At 43.3% G+C, this 16,402-nt stretch overlaps 1 protein-coding gene across 3 annotated transcripts in view; it reads right to left on the bottom strand.

Moving 5' to 3' along the window:
- Positions 1 to 16,402, bottom strand: part of Caln1 (calneuron 1) — a 485,154-nt gene that overhangs the window by 228,797 nt on the left and 239,955 nt on the right. For all 3 annotated transcript variants that reach the window (XM_031338124.1, XM_031338126.1, XM_031338125.1), the window contains one exon: positions 5,833 to 5,976. In XM_031338124.1, coding sequence (XP_031193984.1) covers positions 5,833 to 5,976 — 144 coding nt within the window. The remainder of the gene's footprint in view (positions 1 to 5,832; positions 5,977 to 16,402) is intronic.

The following is a 16,402-nucleotide window of genomic DNA, read 5'->3' as shown; positions in this document are numbered from 1 at the left end:
TTTTTTTTTTTTTAAATGCAGTCAAGTTGACAATCAAAGCAATCCATCACAAGGTGAAAATGAGCAGTTGAGTCCAAGGTCCAAGAAGGAACCTTTCCAGTAAAAAGCCAAAGAAAGCCCTGGGCAATGAACGGAAGCTTTGAGGTTTTCTTTGACTCTGAATAATAGTTTGAACATACAAGACATGTGCCCACATTAGCACACACACACACACACACACACACACACACATGTCAGTCTCAGTATTGACACCACCTGGCTACAGACCAGGAGAGTAATTCCAGACCTTCACACTGGTCTTCCAGTCCACCCTCTGGGACTGTCTGGCTGAGCCTGTGTGGAAGATATCCAACAAGTTCCCAATCCAAAGAGGCTACTGTTTGAAGGCAGCCAGCAAGGCACCCTGCTGCCTGCAAGCCCCTGATGAGAACCATATGTGAGGATTTGGCATTCACAGTCGAGCTTAGTCAGTTCCAGCGAGGCCTCTCACAGAAGCCATGACCTCACTGTCGGGCGAATCAGCAGGCACTGCAGAAAGAGACAGTAAGGGGGGTGGGGCGTGCAGATTTGCACCTAATCATGCCCACATTTCCTGCTCTCTTAGAAGCCAGTGTGTAGAACTGGAGAGATGTGGTCATTTTACAGTGTGTATGTGTGTGTGTGTGTGTGTGTGTGTGTGTGTGTGTGTGTGTGTGTGTGTGTGTGTGTGTGTGTATGTGTGTGTGTGTGTGTGTGTGTATTTGTATGCATGCATGTGTGCATGTGGCCAGAGGACAATCTCAGCTGTTGCTCAAATACCATCCATCCTATCTAATTTTTTGAAACAGTATCTCTCACTGGAACTCATCCACATAGGCTAGGCTGACTGGCCAGTGAGCCCAGTGATCCGCTTGTCTCTGTGTCCCCAGCCCTGGGATTACAGCCATGCACGACTGTATTTGTTTCCTTGTTTGTAAAAGTCTAGGGACTGGACTCAGGTGCTCACACTTGCATGATAACTAGCTTTTCTTATTTATCTCTCATCCCAGCCCCTTTAAAAGTTCAATTTTTAACTAAAACGCAAGGAATTAATAAGCCAAAACCAATTTGTGTTTATCCTACAAACACAAATGTCACTATATTTTAGGCAAACCCATTAATGATATCATTATGTCCCCCAGTCATATATGTGGGTATTATATGTATATGTATGTGTATGTGTGTATATGAATGTGTATGTATATATGTGTATGATCACCCCCATAAAAAATATCTGCCATCCCATATGCTCTACCTCAAAGAGCTACTTAGAGTCAACCTGGGACCAAATTGCTATGGTGACTGCCCGGTCCAGAAGTGAGGAGAAGAGAATATAACTACATTCTAATTTCTTAAAAACCAATCAGCTCAGAGGACCTCATTAAGAGAACAGTCAATCCAGCTGTCCCCAGAAATTGGCAGCCCAGAAACCTCCTGTCACAGCCTTAGTAATAAAATACCTACAGACACAGACTTCCCCCTCCAACTAGGCTTTTAAAAACTTTACTCTTTTCATATTTACTCAGTATTTTTACAGTTAGTAGTACATTCGTTTAGTCCAAAAACTTTGGATTTTTAAGGAAGCCACGCCTTTAAAAAATGTAGTTACCTGTACAAGATCAAGCCAACAGCATGGGCCAACAATCCCACAGGCATCTCTGATTGGACTTGGTATGAGGAAGAAGAGGAGGAGGAGGAGGAGAGAGAGGAGGGAAATGAAGAGAAGGAAGAAGAGGAGAAGGAAGAAAAGAGAGGACATGAAGGGAGGAGTGTGACTGTTGGGACTGAGAATGGGAAGGAGTAGGTGGGGTGTATATAATCAAGACGTATTGTTTGTGTGTATGAAATTGTCAAAGAATAAATAAGACACTCGATTAAAGTAATTATAAAGTAAAAGAAGGGGCTGGAAAGATGGTTTGGTGGTTAAGAGAATGTGTTGCTTTTACAGAGGACCTGGGGCTTAGTTTCCAGCACCCAAATGGTGGTTTACAGCCAACTGGAACTCCAGCTCCAGTGGATTGGACACTTTCTTCTAATCTTTAGGGGCATCAGCACACACACCTGCCCAGGCACACATATTTACATATATAAAAATGAAGTCAACTTTTAAAAGCAAATCAGTGTAGGCTGGGCATGATGGTACAAGCTTGGGAGACTAACACAAAGATTCCAAGTTCTAGAATAGCCTGGGCTATGAAGGGAGTTCCAGAACAGCCTGAGGTTCAGAGCAAGACTCTGTCTCCAAAAGTACTAGAGCTCAGAATCAAATCAAATCAAATCAAATCAAATCAAAAGCATTTTTACCTGCTCGGTCTCTGTAAAATACCTGGTGAACTGCCTTTGGTTTAAATAAACTGTTAGAAACTCTCTAAATATTTGTCTCAGTGTTCTGCCAGCAGAATTCATATGATTGTGATAAATTGCAAGCACATTGGTGGAAGTCAAGAATCTCTTATACAGCAGATGGAGCAAATGTCTGAGCTTGTCTTCCCAAGTTCCTTGAAGAACGTCCCCACATAAGGTCCTATGGGGCTCCAATGCTTATGTAACCAGATGGGATCTTCAGTATCATGAAAAGTCTCCACAGGCTGGAGTCTAGCACTTAATGCAGTATCAGCCCCTTTTGTGTGATGGTTAATCTTGGCTATCAACTTTATAGAATCTAGAGCAGTAACTCTCAACCTTCCCAATGCTGTGACCCTTTAGTACAGCTCCTCGTGCTGTGGTGACCTCCAACCATAACATTATTTTTGTTGCTACTTTCTAACTGTAATTTTGCTACTGCTGTGAAATATAGTGCAAATATCTGATATGCAGAATGTCTTTTCATTGTTACAAATTGATCCAAAGGGGTCACGATGCACAAGTTGAAAAAATGCTAACCTAGAATCATCTAGGAGACACACTGCTGGGTATGTCCAAGAGGAAGATATATCCAAAATGTAGATGGGGTCCTGAACTGAAGAAAAAAAAAAGGGAGACAGTGAGCTGAGCTCCAGCATCCAACTCTCTGCTTCCTGCCCATGGATACGACATGACCAGCCACCTCATGCCCCTTTCTATATGTGGATATGTGCACAAGAGTTATAGGTGGCTATGAGCTTACAGTGTGGGTGTTGGGAAACAAACTCAGGTCCTCTGCAAGAGCAGCAAGCATTCTTTACTGTGAGCCATCTTTCTGGCCTCAAGAAATTTTAAACTAAAAATCAACAACACCTTCTTAGATCTGTAAACAATGGTATTTTTTTGTCAAATGTTTTTATTATGGCAGCTGTGTTGCCGTGTCCTCTGTACCCCCATGACTCAGGAGGCATAACAATCACCATGAGCTTGAAGCCCACCAGAGATACAAGGTGAGACCCTGACACTAGAAAAAAAATAAATTAAATTAAATAAAAACTGTCCTTCAGTGCCCCTCTGAAATGAGGATGAGAGCGAATTGAAGAAAAGTTTTGCTGTAGGCACATTGCCCTGGCACTTCAGGACTATCACTACAATAGAAAGCGTGGTTGCATCCGGCCTGCAGCAGCACAGTGAGTCACCATCCATCAGAGACTGCTCAGACAATGCATGCCCCCGATAGAGCAGCTCTGCACTGAAGTGAAAAAAAAAAAAATCACCATCCACAGCTGCACTTCATCCACCATATGGTCTCCATTGTCACTGTCCTCCCTAACACATCTTGCAGCGACACAGGAGAAAGCTAAACTGAAAACTAGAGTGTAGACCAAACAAATAGTCCCTTACCAGATTGTTCTGGTTCCCTTTATCTTCCTGTGATTAAAAACAAAACAAACCCCTCTGACCAAAAGCAATTCAGGGAAGGAAAGGTTGATCTCATCTTCCAGTACCATGTCACCGTCCATCACTGCAGAAAGTCAGGGAAGGTCCCCAAAATAGGAACATGAAGTCAGGTGGATTAGTTTCTGTGATAATATAACATGAACAAAAGTGACCTATGAAAGAACTTGTTTTGGTTTATGGTTTAAAGGGATAAGAGCCCACCGTGGTGGGAAGATAGGACAGCAGATAGGCATAGTACGGGAGCAGGCAGCTGACCGATTACATCTTAAACTGCAAAAACATGAGGCAGAGCTAACTGGAAATGAAGTGAAACTATAGACTTTCAAAGCTGGTCCCCAGTGATGTGCTTCTCCCAGCAAGGCTCCACCTCTTAAAGGTCCCATTACCTCCCCAAACAGCGCCACCTACTGGGAAGCACGTGTTTAAATACATGAGCCTACGGGGGAATATTTCTCATTTGAAGCACCACAGAGGGACAGCTTGCTATTTCACAAAGGAGGCTGGTGACTCTGCAGGCATCTCACCTTAACCTCCAAATAGCCGGGATGACAGATCTGTACTGACAGGCCTGGCTGTGACAGTTGTTATCTTATTCGGTTTACTATACTGTTCTGTAGCTATTTCCTCCTAACTAAACTACTCCATTCTGGAGGAAGGCTCTTAAGACCCAGGAAGTAAAGAAAATGTGCAAGTCTCAGGAAGTTCTTGAATTTACAAGATTTACAAGACGCCTCCCCAATACTATATAAGCAGTATCGAGTGCTGGAGAAAGGACAATCTCCTACCAGCTTTGCTCCCTGCAAGTCGTGGTAAGAGCTAAGCTCCAAGGATACAGCTGTGTTTTGGCAACTGTGAGGACAGCTTGGTCAATAAAGTACAACGAAGACCAGAATACAGATCACCACAATGAAAGTTTTAAAAAATTAAAGCTGCAGGTATAGAGGGAGTGAAGATAAGAAGATCCCATACAGAATGGTCATCAGTGGGTGAATGCTGAGTCCCTAATTAAAGACTCTTGCTCAAGAATTAAAGGTGGGTGGAGCCTAAAGAATGAGACTCAAGATTGACCTCTGACCCTCTGACTTCTACATGGACATGCTCAGATGTGCTCACCTATCCACATACGGAAACCCACATATACATGCACGCAAACACACACAAGCTACTTTTAAAATGGGAGGTAGAGGCCAGAGAGGTGGCTCAGTGGGTTAATTGCTTGCCCCCACCCCAAGTGGATGACCAGAGTTTGAATCCCCAGAACCCACATAAAATATGTGTGGGTGTTGTAGCCTGTAATCCTAGGCTCAGAAGGTAGAAATGGGATTCCTACTGCAAGTGGCTAGCTAGAGTACATATATTAGGAGCTCAGGCTTTGATTCAGAGACCCTGCCTCGGTGAACAAGATAGAAGACCATTAAAGATGATTCTCAGCATCATCCTGAAGCCTCCACACACACACAAACACATACACAGAACCAACATATACATACACACATACCACATCCACATGAAAATGTAAAAATAACATTCATATTACTGTTAAATTTCTGCATATGTGTGTGCACATGCATGTGAATGTGTACACATCAGTATAGCTTCTACAGAGGTTGGAGATGTCAGATCCCCCTAGAGCAGGGGTTATAGATGGTTGTGAGCCACCCAACATGGATGCTCAAAGCTGAATCTGAGCAGAAGGGCATGGGTTCTTAACCACTGTGCTCCCCAGTCCTGAAAATGGGAAAATAAATAAAATAAAATGGAAAGGAAAGAAAAAGGAAGTTGAGCTGCTCCACCAATGAAATTGGCTTCATCCATTCCCATAACTGTCCCCAAACCATGCCTGCTGGCCTCTCGATCTCATACAGCCCTGTTAAGCAAACCCAGATCAAGTTCAAGTTTCTATTCCTAACATGTAAATCGAGATAGGGCTCAGAGTATGAGACTCGTATAAATCCCAGGCCCCGTGAATGAGGTGGGAGGCACAGCCTGGCAGTGCTAAGCAGGTCTCACCGTCCATGTCCAAACGCTGCATGATGATAGCCAGCTCCACTTCACTAGGCATGTATCCCAAGGAGCGCATGGCCATACCCAGCTCCTGCTTGGAGATGAAACCGTTCCCATCTCTGTCCAGAACACGGAAGGCTTCTCGGATTTCTGCAAGTTAAAAAAACAGAGAGTCCACAGGTCACATGGCTGCTTCCTTGCGTTCAAACCATGGGTAACTAATAGGTAGCTTCTTGCTGTACCAGTAGGAAGCTTGCTACTTTTCCTGTTGCTGTGAATAAACACACATTACGAAACAATTTAAGAAAGAAAGTGTAGCTATGAGGATCATTTGGTAGAGTGCTGGCATAGTATGCATGAAGCCATGGGGTTCCATCCCCAGCATTGCATAAACTAGACTCGGTGATGCTGGGTTGTAATCCCAGCTCTCAGAAGGAAGGTGGAGGCAGGAGGATAAGAAGTTCAAGGATATTCTAGTGTACATAGCCAGGTAGAGACCAGGCTGAGCTACATGCAACCCTGCCTCAAAATAATAGACAAATAATCAAGTAATAAATCAACAAATAGATAAAGTGGAGAAATGAGAAAGAAAGCCAGACGTGATGTCTGGCCTGGAAATGTGTGTACCCACATACATGTATACACACAAAAAAATAATTATAAATAAAACAAGAAAGTAAAGAGGGGGGGAGAGAAAATGGCCAGGAAAAGAAAGAAGGGAGAGAGAAATGGGAGAGAAAATGAAAAAAGAGGCAGGTGGTCCCTCCATGTGTGTGCACACTGCAGTAGGCACAGTCAGGCAGGGATCCCAGCAGAAAACTACTTCAATGAAGGGGGAGGGGACTGTGAGCTTTGCAGAAAGGGAGAAAGTGTGTGAGAGTCCCCCTGTTGTTGCTGGCAACATGCAGTGTTTAATAACCCCAGAGGGCAGGAGGCGAACACCCCACTGTGTGTATTTTGTCCCTCTGATCTGCAGTTGTTTTATGACTATAAACAGCAGAAGCTCAACACGAATGTCAAAGAGGTTTGAAAGAACTTTAATCACTTTCTCCCTGGGCTGGAAAAGAACTTGGTTCTCCTAACACTAAGGCTCATTTTGCATGGCAGGAAGCCTTTCTCACAGAACCTCTAGTGCCAGCAGTCCTAGCTGGAGTGAACCTTTTTTCTCATGACAATCTTGTGAGGCATGAGGAATTTGAGATCACAGTTTAAAGAGGTGCATCCTGTGTAGCAGGAGGAGTCTGGACCTGCAGCATCTTGGAGCTGCTCCAGTGGATCCAGTGTTGGGAGGATGCAGAGATGGTCTCAGAGGTAAGAGTGCCGGATGCACACGCAGGAGCACCTAAGTCCATGGTGTTTGTCTTTCTCCACCAGGCTTATTTCTCTTAATGCAAAGGCCTTCAGCTCCCTCCAAATACATAACTCAGTTCTTCATCAAGATAGTACAATACTCTATTATGTACTTGTCCTACATTTCCTTTATCATTTGTAGAAGCTCATAGAGACTGGGTCAATTTCAGGCTCTTGTAACTAGAACAACAATAATCATGGATGTGTAGGTTTCTCTGTAGTATACAGACTTAGATTTGTATTCCTTTGGGCAAATACCCAAGAGTAATATTGCTATGTCATAAGGTAAATTATGAATATGTGGAGCAGGAGAAAACGTGTACATGGGTGCAGGGGCCAAGGGGACATCTGATCTTTTGAAACAGGAACTACAGGCAGCTCTGGGTTGCCTGATGTGGGCACTGGGGATCGAAGTGAGGTCCTCAGGAGGAACAGTATGTGTTCCTAACCACTGAGCCATCTCCCCAGCCATTGTCTTTCATCTGCAGAGGCTGCAACAGTTTATATTTCCACAAAGCCACCTCCCTCCCATATGAATGCCAATATTTGATTTGGGGACCACCCAGATCATCCATCCAAGACAATCTCTATTTCAAGACCCTTAACTCAGCCACACCAAGGAATCTTTTCCAGGGAAGCATTTGGAATTCCAGGGGATTAGGACTTGGCATCCCTAAGAGCTGTTTTTGGGTTGATTGTACTCTTTCATCCTGAGCTTCCTTCTCTGACAACTTCCTTCCCTTGCTAAAGTCATATGCAGCCTTTGTGGCCCCATCTTATTTCATTTCTGCTACTATCATAAGACACCTTGACCAAAAACAATATAAGAGAGGAAGGGGCTTGTTTGGAGTCATTGCTCCAGGCCAAGGACCATCTTTTCAGTCCAGCAGCTGAACTCTTCCATTGTCAAGAGCAGAGAGAATCAAATGCACTAATGTTGCCAGTTTAGTAGCTATATTCAGCAGGCTTTCCTCAGACTTATATAGCTCAGGGTTCAGCACAAGATTTATTGTCATCCACAACAGGCTGTATCTTCCCACATCAATTAACAATCAAGACAATCCCCCACAGACATGCCCACCAGCCAACTTAATCTAGATAACTCCTCACTGAGACTCTTCCCAAATGATCCCATTGTATAGAAGTTGCATAACATTACGTTAAAACCAAGGAGCATTGCTTAGATTCCTGAACAATGTCTTTGCTGGCTACAGCTCTTCACGAAGCCATTCACCCTTTTCCCATGACATCCAGCATGTCCTAGCACTGTATGGGGGCAAAAAAAAAAAAAATGAAAAAATGGCTGAAGCTTGCTGGCCACCAGTCTAGCTGCAAGTTCAGGGAGAGATCCTGTCTCAGGAGAATGAGGTAAGAGTGATAGAGCAGGACACCTACCAAAATTCTCTGTCCTCTATGTATAGGCATGCACACCAGCATGCATGGCATACACACACACACACACACACACACACACACACACACACCATCCTCATGTGTTCCTCACTCAAACTACTACAAATGCATCAATTTCAATACATTAAAAAACATAAGACTAAAAAAGCTGGGAGAGATGGCTCAGTGGCTAAGAGCACTGGCTATTCCTATAGAAGACCTGGATTCAAGCTCCCAGTATCCACATGGCAGCTCACAACTGTGTGTAATTCCAGTTCCAAGAGATCTAACACATTATTTTGGCCTCCACAGGCACCAAGCATAAAGGGGTGCACAGATACACATGCAAGCAAAAGACCATTCACATTAAATAAAACTAATTAAGATTAAATGAAAAAATAATAATTATGGAGCTGAAAAGATGGTTCTACAGTTAAAGAATGCTTGCTGCTCTTGCAGAGAAACCACATTCAACTTCCAGCATCTACTACTCTAGCTCCAGGGCATCCAACATCTTCCCCTGGCCCCCAAGGGCTCCTGTACTCATGTATACATACTCAATCATAGACATACAGGCATATACATTAATTAAAGATAAACCTTAAAAAATAAGAACCATGTATTAACAGCATTTTTTTTACCAGTTATTAATACCAGCTTATCATGTGGAATGCTTTCTGCAAACACATGTGGGTCCAGAAGAGAGAAAGGCCAGCCTGTGAGCAAGGAATCCAGGCTCCTGGCCAGGCTTAGTAGCTAATTATGTCAGCAGCCAAAACCAGAGGTCTCAATTTGCTTCTGTGTAAAATGAGCTGGGTTGGCTATGAGGCTCCCTCAGCTCCTACAGGCCCTCTCTTCTATGGATCCATGAACATCATTAAAGACTTTGAAAGAAAAGGAAGCCTGTGTTCTCTTACATACCTTATTAATCTGTCCCCTTTCCAGCCTCTTCTTCCATGGATAGAATAAAAACAAGTTTCAGTCAAACCCAAATTCTTTATCTACATTTTTAGTCTTTTCCCATCAGCACAATATACCTAAGTTCCTCGAGTTCTCCTATTCAGTCTCAGGTATACTTGGTCATGCAGAAAGCACTGTAGAATGTCAGGGCCACATGCAGTCTGACTCCAGACTCTGGAGATGACAGGATGCACAAAAGCATGATGTTCTGAAGTGTTATTAAGACACCTGGTCCAGATCCCACCATTACTCTCCCCATCTGAAAAGTGGGTGTTCTAGTATTCTTTGTTACTGAGATAGAACACTTAGATCAAAAGTGTTTAGGGGAAGAAAGGGTTAATTAGTCTACAATTGCAGGGACTATCACTTGTTCTCTTAGTCCATCAATAAGGGAAGTCAGAGTAGGAACTCAACAAGAACTTGAAGTAGAAGCCATGAAGGAATGTTGCTTGGCTGGCTCACTCCCAGGCTTATGCTTATCTAGTTTTTTTGTACACAGCCCAGGACCACCACCTAGGGAATGGTGCTCTCCACAGTGGGCCAAACACTCCTAAATCAATTAACAATCAAGACAGTATCCCACAGATGTGACCACAGACCAATCTGATCTAGGCAATTCTTCTGTTGAGACATCCTAACCAAGTGACTCTGAACTGTGTCAAGTTGATAGTTAAAGCTAATTAGTACAGTGGGATACCCATAATCTCTATCCAGCCTTGGTAGTAGCATTTTTAACCTGGTGGCAGAATAGACCCTAGAACCGAAGAACATGCGTTATAACAACAGGGCTCCTGGTTGGCGCTGTTGATAGACAGTTGCCCATTGAACCTCTTTCTCTGGACTACTTTTTCCCAAGGTATCACACCATTCTCACTTAATTATGAACACTCTTTGAGGCTTCTGATAGCACCAAACAGGGTAGCTCCTAGAAAATACGTCCCTGAGCTTGTCTTCAGAGTGTGTTTAAATCAATATAATTGAAGGAATAATTGTACACTGTGGGTGGCACCATCCCATAGGCTGGGGTCCTGGACCAAATAAGGAGAAGAAAGTGAGCTGAGCACCAACATACATCTCTTTCTGCTTCCTGACTGTGGATGCAACATGACTAGATGCCTGGTGCTCCTGCCACCATGCCTTTTCCACCATGACAGCCTATACCATCAAAATGTGATCAGAAAGAAACCTTGCCTTCCTTAAGTTGCCTTTTATCCAATATTTTGTCAAAACAGCAACAAAAGTACCTTGTACACCATTCATATTAGTAAGTTTTATCATCAGCATGATCAACAGACAGAAATGGCTCTCCATTTCACTGGATTCAATCCATGATTACTTGGAAACATGCATTTGGGAAAAAGTAAAAATGAAAATAAATAAAAATAAAAATAAATCATGGTGGAGGAATGTATGACAGAGGAGAGCTCTTCACGTCTCAGCTAACCTTAGAAGCAGAAAGTATACCCTAGTGTACCCACTAGGATCCCAGCCCAACTCCCTGCCCCCAATGACCTACATTTTCTAACTAGGTCTTACTTCCTAAAGTTTCCAGAACATCTTTGAATAGCATCGCCATCTGGGGGTACATTTCATATTTATGATTCTGTCTGTTGCAGAGCCCCACAGTGCTCCTGTAGACTCTTTATATGCCCCAGATATCACTATGAACTTCAGCCTGGATCCTTACACTAATCAGACAAGAATACCCTGGTGAGGAGTGGTTCTGTGGCTGGAGGTCAGTAGGTCAATGCTGTCCTTCTTGGATACTATATAATCATCTTGGCAGGAGGGGAGCTATTCTAAAGAAACACTATACCTCTCCTTTTGGCTACCAGATTATTGGAACAATGGACTTTCTCCAAGAGTCTCATGCTGGGGAAAGAAAAGACTCTGGCACTGGTGCCAGGCAATTCTGACTACCCATCAGACCACATTACAGAAGAGACTAAAACCTGAAAAATGAGAGGTCAGTGATGGCTTGGACGTTTACCTTGCCACATGCATATATATGTCTTGCTCTTTATTCAAATCTGAACCTCATGTCACAACTTTAAAGATGGACCTGCAGATTCATTAGACCTCTTTATACCTCTTCCCCATAAGGCCATTTTATTTAAAACTCTCACTTTTCTGTTTGTCACTATTAATGGTGTCTTTAGTAAGACTATTACCTGGACCTGGCTTGTGAGGCAGACTGTCAGGATGCAGCCACTGACAATCTCTAGTAACAACTGCATAAAATAGCTGGTCCTGGCTCCTAACTGACAAAAGTGTAGTGTGTGTACATTGTGTCTCTGTGTTTGTTTGTGTATCTTGTACATGTAGTATGTATTATACACATGTACCTATGGGAGCATCCAGCAACTTCACTTTCTTTTAAAGGAGCCAAGAGACGGGGGAAGAAAACAGAACACAAAACTACAACCCCCATATCAGAGTTCCTGGAAATTCAATCTTTGCAGGATAAAGCAAGCCAGACTGGAAGAGACAGGTAATGTGTGGCTCTTTTTATTCCTATTAGCAGAACACAGTATGGAATGATCTCATAAAACCAGCAGAGACACCGGAGCAGACAGGACCCCTTTGTGTCTGGCTCACAGCACAGTGGGCTCTGCCTCAGCTTTTCCTTCCATGCCAAGTGGGGATCATAGCTCCAGCATTTGGGAATAAGCCACAAGCATGTCCTCTTTACTAGTATTTTTTTTCTTTGGTGGTGGTGTGGGTGTGCATGTGTTCATGTTTGCATGCATGTATGTGTATGTATGTGAGTATATGTGTGCATATGTGCATATGTGCATGTGTGTGTGTGTGTGTGTGGGTGGGTGGGTGGGTGTGTGCATGAACATGTGCATGTGTTGTAAGGGGTTGGTGTTGCTTGTGCCTCAGAGTTAGGGAAACATGCTGTGCTTGCATCTGTTTGCTTGATTCAGATTCCCTTCTAGTCTTGTATGCATGATTGGGCTTCAAGACACCTTCATAAGCTGCAGAAGTGATGCCTGTGGTGGCAACAGGGGACGGTTCTTGCTTCATTTCTGTGACTGTGATAAAAATATCCTCTAAAAAGCAATTTAGAGGAGAAAAGGTTTGTTTTAGTTCACAATTCCCAACAATAGCCCAGGACTACAGGGAGGTCACAGCAGCAGGAGCTTGAAACACTAGTAGCATCACATCCACAGTCAAGAAGAAAGAGCAATAACCACATACATGGTTACTTATTCTTAGCCCCATCTCTACCTTTACACAGTTCAGGACCCAAACCTAGGGAATGACACTGCCCACAATGGGCACTTCTTCACATACCAGTTAACTACCAAGACAATGCCCCACAGACCTACCCCCACAGTCCAACCCTATGTAGGCAATCTTTCATGAGACTCTCTTGCTAGATTACCCAGATGATTCTAGGTTGTTTCAAGTTGATAGTTAGAAGTAGCCATCACAGAGAAAGATGGGGCCCGTTATATTTATACTACATCACTAAGAGCACATTTGTAGCTTGTGTGGTGGGAAGGAATCTGCATGTGGACACTGTAAGGAGCCCGGCACATACACACTGCTAACCATTTTACCATTGAAAAAACTTTTTATTGATTCTTTGTGAATACACGTCATGTACCCCAATCCCACTTGTTTCCCTGTCCCTCAATATCTGCCCTCCACGCTTGAAACCTCCTCATAAAAGAAAATTTAAAATAAAACAATAAATTAATTTTTAAAAATTGTTGCTATGGAAGCTTCAGTGTGTCATGGTATACCATCTTGCTCAAAGAGCTTTACTTACAAATGTTCACTGCGATGAGTCATTGGTGTGGTTTGAAGCCTCTGGCTTCTGCTACACTATCAATACTGAATCCTTACCTGGACTCCTCTAGGCACCCTGTGTGTCATAGAGATCCTATATGATCTGCCCCACTTCAAGATCTCCAGCAGTTCCTAGATGGCGTAGTTGTTGTGGTGGGCCAACTCAAAGCCCTGGATCTGGACCAGGGTAGTAGCTAAGATGGTCAGTCATCCTGCCAGCTCTCTTGCATCCACACCACCAGGGCCAGTTCTCCAGTACCGTCACAGCAAGCTCACTCAGTGCTACAACAGGCAAGGCATGGGACCAGCTTTCATGTGTTCATGCTCTTGGGGCGCCAGCTCACTCATCCCCACCCCCATCCCTGTCACCTAGGCCAGAGGAGGTGCAGGGCCTGCTAGTCAATTTTAATCTATATGGTTTCAAGGTAAATGTAAGACTCAGTAGCCTTGGTATTTCCCAAGTCCCTGTTACACACAGAGAAGGGGTCATAAGGAAAAAGCATCCCCCCCCCAAAAAAAAAAACATGAATCCCAGAGCAAGATGGTCAGACAAGACCATAGGCAAAAGAATAAATTTTGGAATGACTTGCTGAGATTGTCAGTGTTAACTGTCAACTTGATGCAATCTAGAATCACCTAAGAAGAGATTCTCAGCATGGGATTGTCTAGATCAAGTTGGCCGAGAGTCATGTCAATAGAAGATTCTCATGATTGTTAACCAATGTAAGAAGACCCAGCCTGAAAGTAGGCAGCATTGTCCCCTGGTTTGGGATCCTGGACTCTATATAAGAGTAAAAAAAAGCCAGTTGTGTGGGAAGCACTCATACACTCATCTCTCTCTGCTTGTCATTGTGAGTGTGACAAGCTGTTTCAAGATCCTGCGTTGACTTCCCCGCAATGATAGACTGTAACCTGGCATTGTGAAGTAAAATAAACCCCTTTTCCCATAAGTCACTTTTACAGGGGTATTATCAACAGAAGTGATAATGGAAAATTATCTCTGAGTCCACTCCCTACATAAACTGCTAACGATGACATGGATCACAGGTCTTCCAAGGTGGTAATCCTCTGTCTTCTTGGCTTCCTGGCTCTCTGAATAAAGTTCATCTTACAGTTTTCACTTCTCATTTCTCCTCATTGGTTTCTCGAAGTATCAGACAACACCCACCCAATTCTAGCTTCATTACCATGCTGTCCCACTGGCCTGTGGAATATGAAAGGAGCCATGGAAAGACACATTTCTTGGGAGGAGGAATACAACCCCTGTCTGTGGAATTGTCCTGAAGCCAAGTCTGCCTTCCTATAGGGATTTGGCTGGGACTCTCCTCTTTAGAGTGATGCTCAGTCTTAAGCCCAAAGGACTTGGATAAAAAGGATCTTGCTGTATAGCCAAAGTGACCAACTTCTTGCTTTGCAATAACTCCTTTTTTCCCTTAAATTTATCTAGTTTGGAGCAGGGAGGGCTTATGAGGCTCCTCCCCTCCCTGGTGATTCATAGAGTATCAATGGTGGCTTAAAGGAGGAGCTTACAAGGCCCCACCTCTCTCTGAAGATTTATAGAGAGCTTAGAGCAATCATAAGGTTCTGCTCTTTTAGGGCTTTATAAACAACTAATAGTTGCTGGAGGAGGGAGAGAGTGTAACCAGTTATGATGCCTGTATTCTAGTAAACAACCCCACCCAACTATCACTCCATGAGCTGAAGAGCAACTCATTGGATCACACATTACAAGAAGGTATTAGGAAGAGCAGCTGGGAAGAGGAATGGAAGAGATCAACAGCAGCAGTCGGAGTGGGATAAAAAGGGCAATGTGGAGTAAACATGAGCAAATGCATTAGACATGTGTATGGAGCTGTCTCAGTGAAATCCACTGATGAATATAACTCATATATGCTAACAAAAATGTTTTAAAATGACCCATGACCAGCACTGAGACCTGTTGTATCCAGATTCAACGTCCTGGCAAAATACTGCCTCAAATCAAGGAGGTCTTCATAAAGATACAGCCAGGTGAGGCAGGGACAAGGACAAAGGTCCACCTATCACAGGGAAGACAGGCTCAGAGGAAGGTCAGACAGCAGCCATCAGGAATGTTACTGCTAACACCCTGAGTTTGAAGAAATCAGATGCCATTCTCAGCACCAATTTGCAAATTCAAGTTAGTAGCAAAGAACAACCAATTTCCTGGCTCGATTCCCACAGGATGTAAAAATCTACTCATTTTCTGAATCCTTAGGGAGAATGTGAGTTTTCATTTGTGTGTATGTATTGTTGAAGTGGTTGTTTATATACTCATATATGTTCATTTGTGTGCATGTGTGGTGTGGGTGTGTATGTATGAATGAGTGTACAGGTGTGTGTGTGTGTGTGTGTGTGTGTGTGTGTGTGTGTGCCAGAAGTCAATGTCAGATATCTTCTTTAGTTGCATCCCACTTTGCTTTTTTCAGACAGGGTCTCTCACTAAAACTGGGGCTCAGTGACTTGGCTAGACTGGCTTGACAGTGATTGGCCTGGATCCACCTGTCTCTATCCGCATCCATAGGTAAGATTACAGATGCCATGGACTGAGAATTTTATGTGGGTTCCAGGAATCTGAACTCTAGTCCTCATGCCTGCATGGCAAGCACTTTATCAACTAAGCCATCTCCTCATCTCTGAATGTAGGTTTTCTCTGAGTGAAATAAGGAATTGGAATAATGAATTTTGTGGATACACATCATTGAAAAATTGCAAAATTAGAACCAGTTCTTACAATGAGATAACCATGACCCAGAAAATGTATGATACAGATGTACAAGTTGTTATTCAGAGGAAACAATAAGGCAGGGATGATTTGTGGGTCAGGAGAGATGGCTCACTGATTACAAGAATGTACTGTTGTTGTAGAGAATCTAAGTTTGGGTCTCACTGCCTATGTTAGGTAGCTAACAACCTCATGTAACTTCAGGGGACATCCATCACCCTCTTCTGGCCTCTGCAGGCACTGCACTCATGCATACCTACACATATACACATAAACATACACATATATTTAAGAAAATAAATGTTAAAAAAAAAGAGGAAAGTTTGGAAG

The sequence above is a fragment of the Mastomys coucha genome, unplaced genomic scaffold (assembly GCF_008632895.1).
Source record: "Mastomys coucha isolate ucsf_1 unplaced genomic scaffold, UCSF_Mcou_1 pScaffold22, whole genome shotgun sequence".
Classification (NCBI taxonomy): domain Eukaryota; kingdom Metazoa; phylum Chordata; class Mammalia; order Rodentia; family Muridae; genus Mastomys; species Mastomys coucha.
This window is presented reverse-complemented; position numbering and strand designations above follow the sequence as displayed.